Here is a 22,659-nt window from a genome sequence, read left to right on the forward strand (position 1 = left end):
TCGTCCCACGTCTGTTTACAAAAGACCCTTTTCTCTGAATGTCCAGTGAGTCAGCTACTGTGTGTCGACAACATCCTCACATTTATCTCGCGCAAGCTGAGGCCAGGATTCGCTGACATACATCGTGCTTGTTCGTCGTTGCCCTACTTCCTCTGGGATCACGTGCGAGGGATTTGTCAACCTGCTTTTTCCCAGATATAAGTCAACTTTACGACGAAGCTGAACTTGTAATGATAATCTTTGCAACGGCGGGACACAGATACAGAACACAGGTGGTGTGTTCACTAAAGGAGCCCAGAAAGCCGGCTGTGATGCTGCCTGTCTGGGTCCCGAACATCTGCCCTCCAGGTGTGCTTCCACTTGACCGTTCTACTAAAGACAACACAATATAACAATACGAAACATTCAGGGTCCTCGTGCTAAGAATCCTAATGACTTTTACCGTATCGCCGCCATGTTTTTCCATTGAATGCTTGATTTTCTTGTTCCCTTCAGTATGATCTTGTGGAAATCTGTCCAATACTTTGCTTTATGACCTGCACAGCTGATTGAACATTCCCCTCAGTCCCAGCTGTTCATCTGGGTTAGTGCTAATTAGCAAATGTTTGCATGCCTGTGCAAGGCAAACGATGTATTTGCTAAAGATCAGCCTGTTAGCCTTGTTACCCGTGTTAGCATTGAGCTCAAAGCACAGCTGTGCCTAAATTATCGTCACTACGAAAGACAAAAAAAGCTGCACTGACAACGTATCTCATATAAGCCTCTCTTGCGTTTCGGTTTCTGAGAAGCTTCCAGATCCACAGATCTGTTCCTCAAACTCGACTTCCCAGATCGTGTTTCATGTCTCACGAGAACCTTAAACATTATTTTAACACGGGGCTGGTTTCCATTTCTGAAAGTCCTCTTTGGTCTTGTTACGTTAGAATGAACCTTTAAAGTCAGTCGTCTGGCACAAAGCGAGCCTGTCTCTCTACTGTATATTACTCAGCACACCCAGTGACCCACTGCATGTGTTGTTGTCTTAATTCCAGCTGATTAGCAGCAGTATTACTGGCAGTCAGAGCATGTCTCTGCATGGGGCTGAGCTTTATGATGGAGGCTGCTCTGGGAACAGGACAAATGAGCCATATAGCGGCACCGGGAGACTGGCTCAGGACTGCTGCTGTACATCTTATTAAATCCGCAGTCAGCCAGTGTAATCCCTTTGATTAATGGCTGTGTGTATTGTGTCGTTGCGAGTGTAACGTACGTGCACGGAAGCCAGTGTTTGAAAATATGGGTGAGACAGTTCTGTGGTTTCCACTATATACACACCACCTAATGCTCTCGAAACCATTTGGTTTTAATTATTTACTGCTTTTTTAAAGGATAACTGCACTTCTTTTCAAGTCAAAATCCACTTTTTGTTAGAGTATCTTTCGTCTGAGCTCAGCTAGCTGGAACAGAAAGAGGGAGTTTTTGCACTAAATAACTGTTGATTTGGTCTGAACTGAAGATTAGCTTTACAGCAACTGGTGCCTTTTTCAGATACGGGCATGTGAGTGATGATTTGAGGGAGACTTCAAAATGTCAACCCATCCATGAAGTTAAGTTCATCACGTGTTCACAAAATGTCCCAAAAACACTTTAATTACGATGTAATTAGGATGTAATTGCACTTGCTCCCACCTATTAGCTGATACTATGGGTGGAGAGTTCAATGCACACGTTGCATGTTCTTCACTTGTCCTTTCTAATATAATGTGCCTTAAGGTTGTACAGCAATGTGTCAAAAATCAAAACCTTGCATGAGCGACATATTGTGTTTGCTCCACCAGGGTCTGTTGAAGAGCGATTGCAGCTGAAGCATGGACAGTGAGGTGGAAGCGATGAACGGCAGCCTCGATGGTCCTCTGAGCCCGAGGCAGCTGACCGGCTTGGGGATGAACTGTCTTCTCGGCCAAAAGTACCGACACTCTGGGCCCGGCCTGGCCAGTCCTCAGGAGTACAACCAGTGGCTGCCTTATCGCCACGATGCCAGCCTGCTGCCCATGAAAGAAGACCTGGCCTTCTGGATCAACACCATCATGGGTGAGACCATTTTCCCTCCATTAATCTTCATACCAAACTTGGACTTGGAGGCAAATTAACCTACTTATTATCCCAAATCATTAGACTACTTCTCTGTGAGGGGAGCTGTGGTTGTGTCTCCAGGGCAAGGGATGTTTCTTACAGCTTTACTGCATTGTGAGGGGAAACATAAAGGGTCTGCACATGCCACAACCTGTTGGAAGGTGTCTGGAAAGTGACAAGACTCCAACGAGATGAGTTTCTGACTGATGCTACTGCGAAAAAAAGAAAACCAGTCAAAACAGCTTGTGGGTCAAAGAGTTATATAGTTTCACGACCAGAAAAACTGCTTCAGATGTGTAATACAGCAACAGAGCTTTCTGCAGACAAAACATTCCTGCGGCTCCGTTTGGTATGTTGTCAATCCATGAATCAGAGAGGGATTTCAAACATTTACACATATAGAGGTTTTCTAACAGGAAACAGATATGTTATTATCGCAACATACATGCAGATTATATCATATGTAATTACAGGAGAGAAACATATGCCTAAAAGGTTAACAAGATCAACTTACATGTCATGACTGGTAATAATAATAGTATCATCATTTTCTTGTTTTATTTTTCAAAAGATTTCTGGTAATTGCTATTTTCTTTTTATGTTAAAAAGCAGCTGATTATTGAGTTAAACAATGGTGGAGAAACATCTGAGTAAATGAATTAGAATTTTTACTACAGGGAATATCTTGTAGTTTCACCTTGACTTAATGAATTAGGGAGATGCACGGCAGCATAATTAGCTCCTCCGTTGCATTTCTACCTTATTTCTTATCAGCATTATTCTGATCTTTCCTCACATTTAGAAGACCCTGCTTACTCGCCAAAAACTGCTACGGATAGCGTTTTCTCCTGCTGCAGGAAATGCTAAAACCCTCTGATGCATTTGTGGTGATGAATGCATTCAAATGTTTTGAGTTTTGTTTGAATTGCACAGACAGGACTCACGAGCACGACTTGGGACTCACTTAAAGTTAAAGTTAGAGCACAGAGTTCAGTAGAGAGGAGATCAGTCCGCGAGGCAAACTGTCCAGACAGGGGAGAGGCAAGATCCGGTCAGAGTTCAAAAACACTGGACACGAGGAGAAATGCTGGAGCGCTGAACACAGAGGTGCGAGGACGAACTGGCAACATGAAAAAGAGTAGATGGGGTTCAAATACACAAGGAGGAGGGGCTAACGAGACATGGGGGCATCTAATCAGGGGCAGGAAGTGGAAGATCTGAAACGAGAGGAGAGGATGGTAACAAAATAAAACAGGAAACACAATGACAAAATATCAAGTATTCTAGTGTGTCACTTTGAGCGGAATTGTGTGTATTAGAAGTGCTACATTAGTGGTTTGCATTCATATTTGTACTTGTATGCATTGCAATATCCTGGAGGAAATATTGTTTAAACTTCTTCTTCTGGGTATTTTTCAGTGAAACTTGTCAAAAAGAAAAACGATGAGCCCAAATAGGAACAACTGTATGATCCGGTGTTTGTGTGCGTTCTGGTCAGGTGCGGACCTCGCAGCAGACGATCTGATGGACAGGTTGGATAACGGCGTCGTTCTCTGTCAGCTGGCACAGCAGCTCCAGGAAGCCATGATGCACACCAACAATGGCAAGGTGCTGCAACGACACGACTTCTCCGCCTGTCGGTGTCTGGCATGTTGCCTTGTTACGTTTTCATGAGATGTTCCTGATTCATGCCCTTTACACACAAAACACACTATTCATCGTAGGAAACATGTTTGCGTACTCACTTCCTCTGTGTGTGTGTGTGTGTGTGTGTGTGTGTGTGTGTGTGTGTGTGTGTGTGTAGCCTTTAATTAGAAGAGTGATCCATTGGCGAGCTGATGCAACTTCTGGATCATTCTTTGCCCGAGACAACACTGCCAACTTCCTCTACTGGTGTCGAAAGATTGGCGTTGACGAGGCTTACCTGTTTGAGTCGGAGGATTTGGGTGAGTTTGGCCTGGAGACCAACATTATGGAGTTAACGATTACCGAAGTGAATCATGTCATGCATCACTTTGTATGTTATGAATTACACTAAAATCTGTAGACTTTGAGTTTCACCTCGCTGAGGTAGAAACAATGTAACAACTTACAGCTGCTCCCAAGCATTTATGTATCAGTTTCTATGTGTCTACTGTGATCTCTTCTTTATTCTCTCCATTCCTCCTTAATCTGTTTGTTTCAGTGACAAATCTTGTCTTCTCTCTTGACTCTCTTGAAAGAAATGTGATGTGCGTCTTATATGCATCTATTTGTCTCAACAAAATCAAACAAAAGGATTAATTTTCATTTGCGTAAACCAGCAATTCTTTTTAAATTATACTTGAGTTGTTTTACTTTCTGATCCATCAGTGATTTAGAATGGCTTTACCGTTAGAACTCAAACAACTCGACTCACTCTGCTCACAAACTCACTAAAACTAAGCGGGTCGGAAGCGAAAAAAGAATATGGAAAACTTAGATTTCAAAATGAATGAGTAAACGTAATGATTATAGCCTATGCTTTAAAGCTCTCAGGCAGTGAACACGGTTCCGTATTATTAAGACCCTTCTCTGTGCTCGTCTACCTGGGCATGTCCACGCAGGGCGGCAGATGCGTGAGAAGGATAATGTGCAGGTTAATCCCCACCAACAATACCTTTCCCACCCCCTGCAGGCACACTAACCTACTTCACTTGGCTAATTGAGTGACGGGGAGACTAAACTGTACTTTGACAGGCTTCAGTTTTCTCCCTCAGTGACACGGATGAATACTCTTTTTCCTTTCTCTCATCTCCTTTTTTTCCTGCTGCAGCCGTCATGGCGGTAATGGTGGATGTCAAATACAGGTGAATGAAAAGAAACACCAACATAGTGATAGTGACTTCATCCCTCTCAGCTCATTCCATTTTTATTTTGCTTTTTGATGCTTGTTTCAGTCGTGAATGTTGTGGACTTTTAGAGTGCCTCATATTGTCTCTGTACATACTATTATGCATGCTCAATCAAATCAACTCATTAAATTAAGCAACTGGGATTGTCCTGGTCTAAACTGAGTGCACCCCCCTTTTTTAATGTATAGCTGTTGGCTGACTTGTTTATGAGGCTTTCATGCCCTCAGCTGCACATCCACGGACATTCCTGCTCAGCTTCAAAGATAGAGACGCACAATAGAGACGGAGAACAACCTGAAATGTGGCCCGTCTGTTCACACTGCAGCTCCTGTTATCTTTTTTAACTCAGACAAAAGTTTATCTCCGGAAACATCTTTCCTTTCAGATGAGTGACTTTTTTTTCTACCCCTCCACCCTCTTTCTTTGTACTTCCTGCATGTGCGGCATGAAGTGCTCCACAAGCAGCCTCGGGAGGTGTGCCTCTGCCTGATGGAGCTGGGACGGATCGCAGCCAGGTAACCCCACCTGTGGTAGCCGACAACTAAATTCCACGTTTTCACCACACGACATTGAAACTTGGGTTTGAGTGAAAGTGATTCACAAAGCACAGGGATTGTTGGGTGTTTTGGGGAGTCAGGGAGACAGGTGAGTGAGCAGGCTAGAAAGAAGCTGGCCAGCCGGCAGACAGTTGATGGTGACGAACAGGTCATCATTTATACGGAAAAAGCTACAAGCAAGATCATTTAAAAAGTTGTCAAGTCAAGAATCACACAGAGCCAGAGAGCACCGTGCCGCTGAGAGAGGAGTGACTGCAGGAAGTGGAGTATATGAGCTGATGAGGCTGATGGGTTGCAGGTGTGTCTCGTTAGGCACCGAACAGGAGAGGGAGAGAGAGGGAGAGAGAGGGAGAGAGAGAGGGAGTAGCCACGCCCACAACAATCACAACGTCAAAGAAAGATTCCTTCATCTGCTGACAAAGACATTCATTTTTTTCAGATGTCACATGCTCCATTCATCTTTCATCCAATCATTTAATGATTTCATCCATAACGTTTAGGTCCCTATATCAATCATTTAGCCACTACATAAGTAATAGTTCCCTATATGTATTTTTTATCCGCACTTTTAACCAGTTTCACTCATTCTTGCATCGTTTCAGTTACAGACGACTGCATGTGAATATTATAATATTTTCCTAAACAAATAGTAATTCACAAATTTACAAACGAGTTGAGCTATTCCACTTCCAGTATTGCGACTCTTTTGACATCAGAAGTATCCCCTGTGGTCCACGTATTCCTTGGGAAACCAACACTATGTGATTTTGTGTTGATTTATTTATTTGTCCAACCTTTCTCGTAGGTACGGCGTGGAGCCTCCAGCGCTGGTGAAGTTGGAGAGAGAGATTGAGAGGGAGGAGGCGGGGTGCTTATCTCCATCATCCCCTCTGCCCCTCTGCTTTTTTCCTCCTACATCATTGTATTCACCATCACAACCATCCCTACCCCCAGCACCCTCTCCTCCCCCTCCTCCCCCTCCTGCACCCCTCACTCTTAGCGCAGCCTGTCTGTCTGAACCCCTCGCTGCCTCCCTCGCCTCTGATCTTCCATCAGCCACAACAAACCCAGCACCCACATGTTTATCCCCTCCTCAGTCCCCCCCCTCTAACCCATGTACGACCACAGCCTCAACACAAACACCTTTGTTCTCTACATCCTGCACCACTAACTCTTCTGCTTCAGCTCCACTGTCAGCACCGTCACCAGGCCCGACCCTGGTCTCCCCTCCCAGAGTCTCCCCTCCCAGAGTCTCCCCCATCACAGCAAACAACCACACTCCCGCAGCTTCAAGGACCGTCACCTCCCCAACTGCAGCTCCTCGCTCCTCTGGCAGAAGTCGGAGGAGCACGGGCCCCAACGACATGTTGGATGATATTGTACGTGTTTTATTTCCGGTAAAAGTAATCCCATTTAATATTGCAGATGTAAAAGGTGTAAATGGTCTGATTATCCCTCCCTCTTTCCAACCTGTTCCAGGTGAGAAACATTATTGAAAACCCCCCCTGCTGCTGTCCTGTCAGGTTCCTTGTGGTGAAGCAGCCTAAAGGCTGCTACCGTGTCGGGGACAAAGTCCTTTACATACGGGTAAGTGTGTTTACACTGTCCCATATCTGTGTGTTTGTAGTCTGAGAGACACAGTATGCCACCCGGCTTAAAGGCGGTAAACGGTGTTACTGAACACATTTGCCGAGTTACAAAAAGTATTTCATTTATTTGTTTCATTACAGCAACTAAAGCAAGTTTAAACTTTCTATTTTGCAGGTTAAAATAAATGAAATATGATACTTTGGGGAAAATATTTCAATAGTCCAGACTTGAAACACGAGTCTGGACATGTTTAATATTATTATAAATTTGCAACTACAATTGTTCCATAACCATAATCAAAATTCTTCTGTTGCCTAAACCTCACCATACTCAGGATGGGAACCTCCATGTTTCACATCATAAACACGCCCACCTCCCCCGCTAGAATGTTCATATGTTGCTTTATAAGGTATGATGGTGAATTCAAAATGAAAATCAAGCTACATTTATGTAAAATTAGATTAAACATTGACGTGAAATCGGATGTATGAAATTATAACTCGATGCTCTGACCCCATGGCTCGTTAAACGCAAAGCAAATGTAATGGCTCACCCAATGAAGATGCGTCACAGACGCTGCAACGCATAATGAGTCGTGAGGTGCGAATGCCCTCAAGTTATTAACAGCTAAGTCAGCAACAAGTGCAGTGTGTCAGAGCGACTGATTAGCAATCATTTGGGACGGAGACGCCGGTGCTTTTCAGCCTCCCTGAGTCGTGCACCATCCGTGTGCGTCTGTACAAAGGCTCGAGGAATGGCCTTCGGGGAGGCGGGGTTGCTTGGCAACCAATGGTCAGGATAAGACTAGGCTGACAAAGATTTTATTCAGTACACAGACCTTCAGCAAAGAGTTCAAACCCGAAGGAAAAACAAACACGTCTCTCTCAGGATGATTTGGCGTAGATATGACCGTGTTGTGAAGAGCAAATGGCAGCCCACATGGGAGTCCACGTTCACAGAGGCACGGAGGGATTTAAATATAAGAGGAAGGTTTTACTTCACTGTCTGTATGCAACCATCCATCCATACAAAGAGAACATAAAACAGCTGCAAATGTTATAATTTTTCTACAGGATATGACGTCATAATGTATATCTTCTTCACCAAACAAAGGCACACAGGGGTCTATCACAGCGTTGGTGGCCAACTTGTCACTACTTTAAACCCATTTAATGGTTTGTTAACTGTATTGACTCAACATCCCCTAAACTGGTAATCAATGCTGTCAGACTCAGTTTGCCTCCAACAGAGTCACAGCTCCATTTCTGACGACATATTTCTACTGGCTCTTTAGGAAATAACGCCTCCCTTCGAGCCACAGAACACCTGTTTCTCCACAGCAGACCTGTAAATAACGCCGGCGCATGTGTTTGAACACCACATCAAAGAAAGGCAATAAACACGTGATAACTAAAGCACGTTGTCAGGTCACGGTCGGGTCCAGCAGAATGTCAGAAAAATACCCTTTTACGTATTTCATATTTCAACATCTTGAGGATTCGTTTTTTGACGCCGCCTCGGCTGTTGACCTTTTGTGCTCGCCTCCTCCTCCACGCGGCGTTGCAGAGACGACGTTTCACCACAACTCCGTGTCCATCTGTCAGTTCAAGCTATAATTACTGGTTGACTAGCAGACGCTACTTGCACTGCTCCCTTCCCTTTTTCTCAAACACACCGCAGCGGATGAATAGAGCGCCGCCGCCCGTCGACTCTGACTCCATCCATTACCTTGAGCTGCCCACGTGTGTGCAGGGAAACACGGCATAACACGTTAGCGTGTACCGCGAGCAGCCCCGTGTCCTAGGAGAGCGTGCCATTCAATGTGTGCAGACCTTTCTAAAGGGCAGATACTATTGATTACCGAGACAAAGTCATTAGTGAGGGGTTTAATCAGACAGCTTGTTAATGAGCAGCTGAGCATGACCGCACATCCTCATGTGTAAACTTTACACCCCCCCCCCCCCCCACCCCCTTCTATTCCCTCTGGAGTCCATTCAATCACGCTGGCCCTGGAGTGCTCCACCATTCTTTGCTGTTAAAAAAGACGAAGGCTTTTCTTTCTTCTCAGCGCCCAATTAGGCTCTCTGGCTTTGTAGCAGCGACACTGCCCGACTGTGTCAGTGGAAGGAAAAAGACATTCAAACACCATATCACTCACAATATCATGCTGCATTGATTCTTTTTATTTTTCTATCTGCATGAGAGATAAACCTAAAAAAGTCCAAATCAGGACCAAAACGAGGATGACATTGTTTTTCTCGCCTTCAGCAAAGCATTTCGGCAGATAAATCCTTCATCAGCCTATTTCTTAATTCTTTTTTTAAGATTTTTTTTCAGGCATAGACGCCTTTTATTAGCAGTGGACAGATAAAGACAGGAGAGAGAGGGGGGTGTGACATGCAGCAAAGGACCTCCGGCAGGGATTCGAACCAGGGTTGCCTGCATATGCGTACGTGCGTACATGGCATGCGCTAACCACTCAGCCACCTGCGCGCCTCGAGCCTCTTTCTTAAGTGCCTTTGAGCAAGACATTGAATCCATAGAGGCTCCAGGGTATTTGGTGACCCTGACCTTTGACCTTACAGTGGAGCAGGACTGCAATGTGGCACATTGGTGCTCTGAGCTGAATACGGCAGCATGAAAACATGGTTACAGAGGTAATGCTAATGGTCTGCAGGTGTAATGTTTACCGTTGGTTTAGTATAAACATGTTCTTTACATTCTTGAGCAAATCAAAATGTGATTGTTTCACAAGTAGTCACTATATAAGATCATTTTAAACCAATGAAAACCAAATCCTCGTCAGACAATCACCGGTGGGTTCTGAGATTGCATTTCATTTCATGCTCTCCACATGGATGTTTAAACCAGAACGCTTCTGATGCCAAAATCGTATTCTGCATAAGAATGTGGAATCTGTGTGTAGAGATTATCCTGAGAGGAACATGAATGCCTGCGCAGAACAAACGTGTACCTCATGGTGGCGCTAAAGGAAAAGTCCTAGGCTTCATCCTCTTGGGACCATGAATGGCTATAAAGACTTCATAGCAATCAGAGCAGTAGATGTTGAGATGATTCAGTCTAAAGAGGTGGATGCCTTACGGACCTGTACAACATACGACACCCTCTATTCTATGACTAATTCATCTCTATAACTTTCAGAATGTGTGTAGAAAAAAAACGTTTTTTAAACACACTAATTGACGTGCAATCCAAGGGGCTCTCAAACATACAGTCGCCCACACATACAGTTCAAAAGCAGTGGATGTGGCTAAAGCCTGCCTCCTACTGGCAGCTTTTTAAATGACGCCTCCTCCTCGAGAACACTCATGCGTCTTTCAGCAGAAAAGGAGAGAGGGAATCAATGGAGCAGCCAGGGAGGACACAGGGGAATCCAGGCGGCGGAATATGGGCTATGGGCTTATGACAAAGAGGGCTTGTGTTCAATATTACAGTACAGAAAGAGGCTGACTCTGTTTGGTAGATTGGTTGGCAGCATATGTTCCTGCTAGTAGTATAATATTCAGTTGAATTGAGCTACTGAAATATACAAATCCTTTATCAAAAGACATCATATTTAACACTCAAAGTCAGCACGTATGAAGCCAGACAACCAACAATCAAGTGACACAGACGAGTATTAGAAACAATTATATGAGTAATACAATTTTTTTTAAATTCAATTGCGCTTAACTGGTCTAACAATATTGTAAGTTACTTAATTTAAAAATCACAGAGAGAACTGTTGTATAAAAGGTGAAAGTGAGTCCTGAGAAATGGATTAGCATGGATCAATGCTGTTTTCATTCACTTTTTACATCTCAAATATAAACGTCTTTGAGCATGATGCCCAGTCAGGATTACATTCATTCTTCATCCGACAGGGAAGTGGTTGATTCAGGATGTGAGACTTGACCCCTGTCAACCTCGACATTTTAATCTGCAGGATGACAGCTGAGACACCACGTCTGGGGTTTCCTCTATAGCTGCCTGTGTGTCTGTGCTCGTACCATTGATTTCATTCCATCCCATACATGTGACACACACACCTCCCCTCATAAGAAGAGTAGATCTGCTTGTATTTTCACGTCCTTAATGGCTCCATAATGAAGGGTTTATTGTTTATTGGGGTGGGGGGGTGTTGGGGGGGCTGACAGGACAACGGATGGCTCTGCAAGGCCTCCTGGGAATGTTAATGTCTGCTGGGAGATGAGTGTCTGCACTGAACTCATCTCAATTTCTCCTTTCAATTTTTTCCCCTCCTCTTTCTAGGCTTTATATTGTGGCTGTAGTTGCCATGGCAGCGGTTGGCTTCCAGCTGTAAGGACGGCTTTCTTTGAAGGATGTGTTGATTTAGATACGGCTGACCTCTCTCCGCGACTACAGCGAACAGATACATCGACTTTACAGCCGTCGTTTTTATTCCAAACACTGTTTCTTAGGCGGTTTGTGTTGCAGGTCTGAGTGGGTGTGCCTTTGTGCGTCACGACATGCGTGTGTGGATGCATGTTCATGTGTGGATTAGTCCCGCGTGTGTGCTCAGCTGGTGCCATGAGGTGTTGTTTCATTTGGTTTAATGAGATTTTGACAAAGCTATCCGCGGCGAGAGATGATTTGCCTTTCATAGTCGGAGCTACACAAGCTTGTAAATGGAAAGGGCGGGGGAGGGGGGAGGGTCATATAATTGAGAATTCTATTCATAAACACATCCCCGAAGAAAATATATGCACACATTCCCCCCTCCCAGCATTCACTCCTTGACTGTGCTGTCTTGTGTCACCCTTTGCAGATGCTGAATGAGCGTCATGTAATGGTCCGCGTAGGAGGAGGCTGGGAGACCTTCATCAGTTACCTGCAGAAACACGACCCCTGCAGAGGAGGAGGGCCACTCGGCAGATCTGAGGTCAGGGTCTGCAGGGACAAAGCAAAGCCGCCCAGTTTGAACATCTCACCTGACAGCTACATGGTGGTCGGGGCCCATTACCGCGGCAAGAAGTAGACTCACAAAAGGCTCCGCTTTGTTGATCAGATCAAACTGTACGAGGTCAATGATTTAGCATTAAGTTCAAGTCTTTTTTTTTAACCTCCATCCATAACTTTCTGTTTGAGAGTTGTATGTGAGTGGTTCTGAGCTCATCTGTATGAGTTATGAGAGCAGAGCTACATGGCTGTACTGTGTGGGCGCATTGATTAGTCGAAAAAACTAATTGGCAGTGATTTCAATTGATCATCACTTTTCCAGAAGAAACATCAAATTCTTTCAGCTGCTCTTTTTGGAGCGTAAATATGATAAAAAAAAAATTCAAGTTTTGGACAGATGGTTGAATAAAAGCAATCTGAAGGCATCACTTTGGATATTGACATTGACCCTTTTTCACTACAATTCACATCATTTTACAGACAATATGAAAGATAATCAACATATTGATCAATAATGAAGATAACAGTTAGTAGCAGCACAAGTTATTATGTACTGTATATCTGTCTATATAACTTTCATGTAATCATCATCAAATATTCTTTCAAGGACAGTTTTGTGTAGAACTGTATGAAAGAATGTCATCAGGAGATAAATTATACATTTGTACTGTAGTTTAGTTCGATAGATGTGTTTGTGTGTCGTGGTAGTCGAAATTTGTAGTTTGGAGTTATGTATTTCTTTCCAGCAGAAGTTTTAGTCGAAGCATAATTACTTTTAAAGTATGGGATTATGTTTCTGTATATTACTGGATAAAACCTGTGTTGGTTTCTGTTAAGAATAAACTTCCCTCAAAAAGGATCTTTGAATGCTGTTTTAAGATATCGCACGTCCTAAATAACAGCTAATAACATTTTGTTTCAATAGCAAGAATCATAACTTGTCATGTATTTAATGTTCTGTAGCGCACATGGATCAAAGAAACACAATTAAATGTCTTGTTTCTGAGTATACATCGTTGGCCTGCAGCAAAGATTGTATCACCTCAGCTTTAAAGAGGCAAAGACACAAAACCTCCCGTCCTCCCTCTAGATGGCACCATGTCCTCAGTGACAGAAGGCCATGAAGCCTTGCCTCCATGCTTACCTGGAGGAGGCTGTTAGGATGCTGTTACCTCCATCTCTTAGTTGGAGTGGAAATACACTCTCACTTCCACAAACTACCTCATGTGCACAAATACAGTACAAAAAAACATTGCTGCCTCATTAGATTGGGAGAGTCACGTCTCTTCAAGATAAATGTGCTTTTAAAAAAAAGGACCATTAAGGGGAAAGAGTGTGCCACTCCGGAGAGCAAAACCACTGAATAAAACCATTGAAAAGGCACACCACTTTATTAATTACATGTTTTATTTCAGTAAAATAAATAAATTAAAAATGGACACAAGTTTTAGTATATTGAAAGAAACTAACTGTAATGAGATCATGCAAGACTGTAATGTCTTTTTAGTCCCCACATAGCATCTGCAGTGGATCGAACCAGTATAAATGACTTGTAGAAAATAATAGCTGTGCTACTGAAACAAGCGCCGCTCTCAGCGGCGGCGTTTTCACAGGGCATCTCGCATCGCACAGGGTACATTTCTAAGATCCTCATGAAACACGGGACGTCGCCACTCGAGAGGGGTTTTTAAGAACAATTTCAAATACACCGTTACACTGTGTTGACCTCATTCGTTCTCTGGAACACATCATTCTCAATGTTTTGTCAATCCTGCTACTGCGTGCTACTGTTCTCCTGGACTGAAATCCATCCATCCAATCGAAATCTTAAAATCCAGACGTCATCATGTTGTTGGCGTTACTTTTTTAAAATGCACTATTTGAGACAAGGGGGTGTAAATATGTGCTTGAAAATGTTTTTGTTTTAGTTTGTAATACTTTTTTTTTTGACAAAGTCCTGCACGTGTGCAGTGGTGGCACATCAGTACCGGAAAAGTCAGACTTCCCAACTCGAATACGCAAAAAGATTTGTAAGTGTGCAATTGTGCTTCAGTCCTAACAACACATTATACTTGCACCATGTACTTATACATTACAGTTTACTGCTAACAGTAATATTTATATTACTGCGCATCAGTTTGGGTGTGAACCTAAAACTTTATAGAAACCAAAAACACCAAACAGCATTCTGTGAGTTGCAGGACATCAGAAAATACAGCGACTCAGTTGTTAGTGTAATGACCATAGATATAAATATGTTTATATTCATGGTATGTCCTCCTCGTTTCTGGCATAAATATTTTCACAATAAGAGCCTAGACCGACTGACCCCAAGCTCAAGGTGTAAACCCAAACACTTTTGTAAAAGACACAACGGGGTGCTCGTTACATGCTCTGATCATCTCTCTGCTCCCCCGAATGTGACTTTGCAAACATATAATGTAGAACTCCACCTGCTCAGACTTCAGGTTCACAGACTTTTATGAGACCCGGCAAAGTGCAAAGATTCAACAAGACACTGAAGATACAGTTTTCCAATCATGCCTCTGTTAGTTTCCTCGACTTCTGAAGAGCGGTCGCCTCGTTAGGTGAATGGTGATGGTGAAAGGGATGAACATCACACAGTGTTTTCAACACACATTATAACACCGTTATTTTTTTTTTTTTCTTAGAAAGTTAAATGACATAGCTGATAGAATATCTCATGACACATCTTCAGCAATTTATAAAATCGTCATCACACATGGCTGTAATATTCTTATTTCATGAACTTGTACGGATACATGGTTTCTAATGATTGTGTGTGGGTGGGGGGGCAGGGGGGGTCATATTTGTATGACAGAAAAGTGGCTGCTGATTTATTATCATCCACAAGGGTCACCAAGACAATAATTTATACCTTTACCTCTGAACAACTTAAGTCACTCCATTTGCAAAACCTTTCAAAAACCTCCAGTAACGACACTCCAAGTATGAACCACACACAACAATCCCAACCGTTACTGTTACTTTGCGATGGCACTTCCAATTTTAAATAAAAATGTTCTCATATTACTTTGATTATTGTAAATGTTGTCCATTAATACAACTCTTTTAATTGAAATATCAATACTTTTTTCACACATTTTCTGTGAGTGTACCCCAATTGAAACACAAACGTATACACACTATAGTGTGTATTTGGAATACAGATTTATTTTAATGTAGGCTGCGTCACTGCAGTCCTGTCTAAACTACTATTTGTGCTTTTATTTTTGACACCAGATTCAGAGGTATATTTAATCCAACCACTGAATCACACGAAAGTATGCATACTACATAGCATACAGTGTACCGTTTATAAGTTAGAACACAATAAATACGTATTTCGCTGCTCAAGAAATGTGTTCGAGGCATCAATCAAACTGGGAATTTGGAACGCCTCCGTCAATCTTAAAGTTGAAAATCAAACATATTTTATGCATTTATAACGTCCTCTATTTCCAGAGCGCATTGCATCATGGGAACAATGATAATCTTACAAATCCTGCTTGTTTCATGTTTCAGTTGTTACGCAGCCAGATTTTAGTGAAGACATGATGACACGTTGGCCCTCCACCAATGTTACTATATTACTAACTACTATGTTAGTGCAGATGATGATTTGGAACGCAGCTTGTGCTTTTGTTTATCAGGCGGACCACTGAAGTTGTATTCCCTTCCCCCCCCTTGTATTACACAAAAAGGAACAATGAGGCGATCGACTATTTCCTCCACGGTTCGGTTTGCTCTCATCAACAGACAACCATAAAATACGTCTACGTTGCTGAATCCAATAATGGATTCCTTCTCCTCTCTTAATCCTCTCCTCACTGTCAGCCAGCGCCACATCCAAACGAACGGAAAACACACAGTCTTACTCAAAACCTAATTGACACAAACAAAGACCTGGATCTACATAGAGATGCACTTGTACATATAGAATCTTTAAAGAAGCATCAAATGATTTTCTTCTCAATGCAGACTTTAGTGTATTTTTTTCGGACTGACCACGCTGCTAGATCCATTTTGTGCTCTGCAGAGGCTGCAGACGTTACCCCCCGGGGCTCATGTTTGATATCAGTTAGTGTGCTACACTAAAGATAAGCGATGGGCAGTCAATGCCAGTTTTTTTTTTTTTCATTACGAACAATAACACAGTGCACATCACTTGACTGAAAAAGGAATGCTGACAAGATGCTCTGGCCTGATGTTTGTGTGTGCTTTTTTTTTTTCCTTTTGAAAGATTTCTCCCATGATTCATCTTGAGTAATTGAGCATGTCTGGAAAAGCATGTTCTGGTGTGTGTGTGTGTGTGTGTGTGTGTGTGTGTGTGTGTGTGTGTGTGTGTGTGTGTGTGTGTGTGTGTGTGTGTGTGTGTCTGTGGCTTTATGTATTTAAGAGAGCACCGTTTTAAGACAAATTCTCTTCAGAGAAAACAGTCACCTTTAGATCTCCATGAAGTCAACAACAAAAAAATTGTCTTATTTGTGCTCTGAGAGCCATGCCCCAGACGTATGTTACTGTAGGTGTTAGTCTTGGTGTTCCTGGAGGTCCCTCTGGAATTTTTCGAGATTAGGTGTGTGAAGTTTGTCAATACTTTTGCTCCTTCTTTCACAACTCAGGCACACTGAACACTGAAGGGAGATGGCGATGTCGAGGGTGGAGTGAGATGGTGATCATCAGACAAAAAAAACTGTTTCAGAGTTAAACATCAAGGTCGGAAGGGGCGTGGCTTGTGCGTCCGGTGGGTCAGTCGCCTCACGACGCCTCCGTCACACGGTTCCGTTCTCCTGCCTCGGCTTGTGGGAAGTCGTGCGCGTTGGCGTGCTCAGGGAGGGCGCCAAGGTGCAGAGGAAGCCAGCCAACAATGTGAGACCGAGGCCACCCCAGGCACAAAACATGGACCAGCCATAGCCATGGCTAATGTCCTCGGGGAGGCCGTACATGTAGCGGGGGTAGCGGGACAATTCAAAGTTGATCCCTGCCACACATGTGCACAAGGAGATGATGCAGCATGTTCCTGTGTGAGCACAAGAGACACGCAGTGATTTAAAAAGCTTCCAGCTCAATTATTAAATTCCTACATGTGCTGTGCGTCTCACTGGAGGACAGGAATCATGTTACTGCAGCATATTGATCTACTATCTCCTGTTAAACCCAAAGATGCTATCGACTGTCATTAAATAAATACAGAAATTGAAAAAAATTGGATTTTTGTCTGCATGTTTGTGTGTGGATGTGGGCATATGTGCTCTCACAGTACCTCCCATGAGAAAGAGTAGCCCAGCTACATATTGCATGAGGTCATGCTGCTGGCAGCATCCCAGCACTCCGATGATCCAGCCAAAGAGAATGATGGACACGGCCATGCCCACAAAGCCGGCCGTCATTCGTCTTAGATCTGCGGGCAGACGTGAAAACATCACCACTGAAACTGAACACACTGAAGACTGTTGTGTAAACTGGTGATTGCTAACGTGGTTAATCTGTTGTCCTCATACTATAGAGCTGGTAGTGATGAATTTACAACACATTGAAATGTTTTGACCCAACCAGGCAAGTTTAAAATTAATATTAGATACTGTATATACTGTCGATCAGAAAACATGTAATCCTTAATAGGCAATAATATTACTTTTACTTTAATGTAAAAAAAAACCTGCTCTTGTATTTTAACTGTAAAATTAAACTCAAGTAAATATGTTTTATTAGAAACTGTATCATTCATGTTTGGTGAAATATATACTTATGTAGGGATGCATTTCAGATTTGCATGCACAGATTTCTGCATAGTCAGCTGACCAGCTGGTCGCTTATTAAAGAAACTGTCAACTTGAATAAATGAATCACAAGTCTACTAACTGAACACTATTCTTCCTGTAGTCAGTTCAAATAGTAGTTAGCTTAATAAGCTACAGGATACATTTGTAATGGATGACTGATGACAGTAAGTACAGACATTTAGACAGTATATCGTTTGGGTATCCATAAATACTATATGAATAAGAACATTTACTTAAAGGCTTTAGTTTAGCATGTTAAAAATGAAACATAAAACAGAATCACAAAACTGAAAATCATACTGATGCCAGAGGTCTAGCAACTCCTTCACTCCATTTCCTTGAACAAGGATGTCATGTCAGAAATACAAGCCTATCCGAGTGTTTTAGGGGGAGATATGAGAGAAGATATTGATCAGTAAGACCTAATGTCCTCAGATAAGCCACTCTAAAGCTAATGGCTTCCTAATAGTGATGACCTGATGACCTCTGGCCACGGGTCTAGACGGGGGACAGAGGGCTCATAAGGTCAGTGATACATCCAGGAGCCACTAGAATCTTCCAATTCGGAAAGGCCGCCATAAATATGCATTCTTGTGGTTGTTTCTGTTAATAACTTGGCTTCTATTGATAAAAGATTTATAGAGGACGGAAGGGAGTGGCAGCTCAGGGAGATAATGGCATTCATTTATTTTATTAGTTTGGCTGTAAAAGCAAAGAGAAAAGAAACAAAAACGATTTCATAAATGTCTTTGAAATCGTAAAGAAAAACAAGACTTAACTGTTTTGATTCAATCTTAAAATGTCCCAAATATCTCAAAATCCCTGTGGTAGAGCTATGTTTGCAAATAACATCATCAAGGGGAAACATATACAACGAAAATAAGATAGAGCCCAACACCGTACCCTGAGGAACACCATATGCCCCGTACGCGTCAAGAACCGAGTCAACTAATCCCCTGAATGTTAAGCTTGTCAAGTAACATGGTTACTGAATAAGGAGACTTAAAATGATGTATTGATCACAATCAGATGGTTAATCATGGATTGTCCTTGTTTTTCTCTTTGTATTGCCAAAACAAACTGGTAAATGAATACAGTAGCAGCAGGAAGCAGAAACATAATTGTGGATCACCACAAAAGATGCAAAGAACTAATACTCAGTGACTGAACCAACCAGTCTAGAAGAACTCCATAAAGAGATGCAAACACTTTGATACTCACGGAGTGCGTGCCACTCATCCTGCCGTATGGTCTTTGTGATGTTGATGGGTAAATTTCGTGGAAGGATAGACGAAGAGTAGTGATACTTGACTGCGGTGCATCTTTGAATTATTCCTGGCGGAAAAAAACAAAACGACGGGGACAACATTAGCAGGAGCACAGGCATGAGTGTCAACAAAGAAGAAAACCAAGTGGAAATCTCATTCTGAACCTTTGCCCAACTTGTGGGATTATGAAATAATAGAAACACATTTATTTTACCCTCTCACTGAGGGTTAATTTACTGAGATGGCCCTATTAACCTTGTGTTCCCAACCAATCTACATTGTTATTAAGCGGGGATTAGGAAACAATATGAAATATGGATTATTGCACCGGAGATTAATTGTTCTCATTTAAAATGAATCTCTTGGTAATGACTTGATAGTCAGTTCAGTAAACTGCCATCAAAATAGGCATTCAGAGTCCCATACATCCAGTATTTAAAGATGTTGGAGTGCAGCTGCTGCTCCATATGCAAAGTGGCACAACAACTTACTTCCCAGCAAATCATCACCAGGCTACAACCATGGCAGACATTTTGTATCGGGCGCTGTGTCAACCCTGTTATCAAACATTGTTAATCTGTGATTTTAAGACTTTCCTTCTGATAATCATGTTTGTGATCTACTCTGCTTTGATCTGACTGTTCTTTGTTGAGGCTCCCATGACTGCAGAAAGAGGTTTACATTACATGGGAAGTATTTTAGATTGTTTCAGATTAATTGATGTGCTACATGTAGAAAATTTAACACAACAATACCAAATTGCAGCGACCTGGTTTAGGCATTTGAGGTACATGGTTGTATATGAAACGGATGTGTGAAATGGAAAATATAACACATTTACCGTATAGCTTTATAATTCTTACTGGTATGTTGAGTTTGGAGACATTCATCTGAGCAGATAAATAAATAAGTGAAAACACCCATGTGGGTGTGAAAGGCTTCACTCAGTGAAGTTTGTTGTATAAATCTGGAGCGTGTGGTGTTATTTATATAAAGTTATGAATCCACACTCGCAGATGTTGTAGTTTTCCTGACATCACAGCTGTCACAACACTGTGATCACCAAGACTGTAGTGGTGAGCAGACAATAATCAGACACCTTAAGGTTGGCAGGTAGCCCGAAGAAAGTTCACAAGAAAACCATTTGTGAACACAATAAATTGGATCCCTTGAAGGGTGTGCATTCACCGTTTGTGCACCCACATCAGTTAAAGTGAGGGAGTCCCACAAACCGGCTGTTCACATCGGATCTCTTGGATCCCATGAGTTCAGTTAGGTGCATGTATGTGTAACCTGAACAACACATGATTTTGAGCTCATATAATGTGTAAATGTCTCTTCTATAGTGAACATGCAAATGACAGAGGGAAGCTGGGACACTTTGTCTGAAGCTACTACAATTACAAATTGGCTGCATTTATTAGTCCTTAGCCATACTAAATAATCCGTTAGAATATATGACTCATATATGTATATATAGATATGTTTTTTTTAAACTATGCGAAAGAGTAAGGTATTATTTAGAATGCATAAAATCCATTTTAATATAAACCTCGAAATTCAAAATGTTAATGTGTTCAAACCATAAAGTAGGACTAAGAGTCAATTTAACAACATACCTGTGATGTCATAGCTACATCTTTAGAGATGTTATACACCATTGACAACACTGTTGTCAGTATGACATGACATTTGAAATGCAAAATTGTTACTAAATATATACAATGTGTGTTTAATGTTACAGTAAAATGTGTTTACCCCCCAAAAAGCTGATGATCCATTATTTTTAGCTGGATAAAATGGTGGAGGCTCATGGCTTTTTAAAACATGATGTAGTGTATTGATGTCCACTCTGCAAGCTGTAAACTTGTGTGGGCCCCTCTTTGTGTCCCTGTCCAGTTTTAAGCTCAGTCTGGATCAGGTGTAGCATAAATAAGTGCGGCCTGAAATATGGCTTCTCATTGTTGTTCACTGAGGAGGGATGTGCATTACATTTGCTGTGTCGCCTAACATTCAAAACACATTGAAGCACGACTCGGTTTCCTGTGCAGCAAGACATCACATTTTTAATGACATTAACCTTTAGTAGATGTTTAATCCCTCGTATGCAAATCGGCTCCAGAAGCAGAGCAGCAGCCATTATCACGGGGAGATTAAGGAAAAACGGGGGGTTCACTTACGGACAACGGGATTCAGAAATAAAGAAACGAGGCACAAGCTTAGGAAAAAAAACACACCCGCCCCATCATCCTTATGTTTCTATAACCTTCAAATGTAAAACGCAGAGCGCCGTTCACGTGAGAGGAGCGCGCGGGCCTCCGTGCCGTCCTGTTTGTGTCAGGCTAGGTGTGAGCTCATCGCCGAGCATCACGGCCTGGCGCACACAAGAAAAACCAGACTGGCCGTGTTTACCTTTGTTAATGAGGTCCTCGGTCTCCAGGTCGAATCCCTCCCGGTGACACTTCCTCCAAAGCCCGGAGATGGTGGAGTTGAACTGCCGATTGCAGTGCGACTCCATGACGGACGCGGCGGCCACAAAGTGCCGCTTCCCCCTGACGAGCGCTCCAGCATCTGGGCCGTTACCTTTCCTCTCCAGGCTCTTCGGAGGCATCTGGAGCGGCAGGTTGTGGCTGGAAATGTAGATGTAACCGGGGTCGTTCCGCTTGTTGGCATAGTTTTTACACCTCTCTCGGTGTCTCCTCGCGTCGGTCTCGTACCAGTAATCGGTGCAGATCGCCATGGCGAGCAGCCCGAGCGCACAGAACGCCAAGAAGAGCCCTGTGCCTGTTAGTATTTTCATAGCGGCCATCTTCCCCGCTCGACGGAGAGCCCAAACAGTCGCAAGAAGGTACCTCCGTGACCGTGGTGGTGGTACCGCGTGAAATGAATCACGACGGCACTCACAGCCTCGCGCAGTCCTGCACTGGGAGCATAATGGTGCAAGGCCAGCGTCGTCCGGACTGGATGCTGCGCTCTATTGTTGTGGTACCCGGTGGATGCAATGTTGTTCCCACCATCTGTTATGGTACAGGAGGAGAGGGGATGGATGGCGACCAACGCTGCGAGGAGGAGGCAAGAGCAGGGGTGCAGTAGCGCGCTCTCTCCTGCAGGCTGCTGCGGGATGGGGAGGACAGGAGAGCGCCGCTGTTGTGGGGGAGCGGTCATTTGTGATGCTTGGATGGTCGCCTTTTGGATTTAATAAATATGTAAAACATAGGTGCAGTGGAAGGAGAATTTATGGAGCACTGGATTCATAAGTCAAACAAAATGTATATTCCTGCCTAGATACATGAAGGGTCGTGGTTTCTTTAAATAATGACTTATGTTATTGGTGTCTAATTACTGTGTTTACTTTATTCCGGATTCATTACTCAGCCAATTGACCTCATGGATATGAGATCAGTGGAAATTAAGATGAGCAGATATTTTTTTCAAATATCTCAATCTTGAATATCATTTTAGGTAATGAATACATTGCTCATGCAAACATAGACCTTCTCCAGCCTTGGACAGGTCAGCATATATACATTTAGAT

At 42.8% G+C, this 22,659-nt stretch overlaps 2 protein-coding genes across 2 annotated transcripts; one reads left to right on the forward strand and one right to left on the reverse strand.

The window, feature by feature from the left end:
• Window positions 1-1,831: 1,831 nt before the first annotated feature.
• On the forward strand, window positions 1,832-12,302 carry gas2b (growth arrest-specific 2b). Its single transcript, XM_084009177.1, has 7 exons — window positions 1,832-2,070; window positions 3,611-3,720; window positions 3,917-4,058; window positions 5,437-5,500; window positions 6,348-6,921; window positions 7,022-7,129; window positions 11,922-12,302. Exons 1-7 carry the CDS (start codon window positions 1,848-1,850, stop codon window positions 12,129-12,131), a joined length of 1,431 nt encoding a protein of 476 aa, XP_083865303.1. The 5' UTR covers window positions 1,832-1,847; the 3' UTR covers window positions 12,132-12,302.
• Window positions 12,303-14,006: 1,704 nt separating this feature from the next.
• tmem276b (transmembrane protein 276b) lies at window positions 14,007-22,203 on the reverse strand. Its single transcript, XM_084009212.1, has 4 exons — window positions 21,537-22,203; window positions 19,078-19,191; window positions 17,337-17,474; window positions 14,007-17,093 (listed from the first exon to the last, which is right to left on the reverse strand). Exons 1-4 carry the CDS (start codon window positions 21,931-21,933, stop codon window positions 16,846-16,848), a joined length of 897 nt encoding a protein of 298 aa, XP_083865338.1. The 5' UTR covers window positions 21,934-22,203; the 3' UTR covers window positions 14,007-16,845.
• Between the last annotated feature and the right edge of the window lie 456 nt (window positions 22,204-22,659).

The sequence above is a fragment of the Eutrigla gurnardus genome (assembly GCF_963514095.1).
Source record: "Eutrigla gurnardus genome assembly, chromosome: 1".
NCBI classification, from domain to species: domain Eukaryota; kingdom Metazoa; phylum Chordata; class Actinopteri; order Perciformes; family Triglidae; genus Eutrigla; species Eutrigla gurnardus.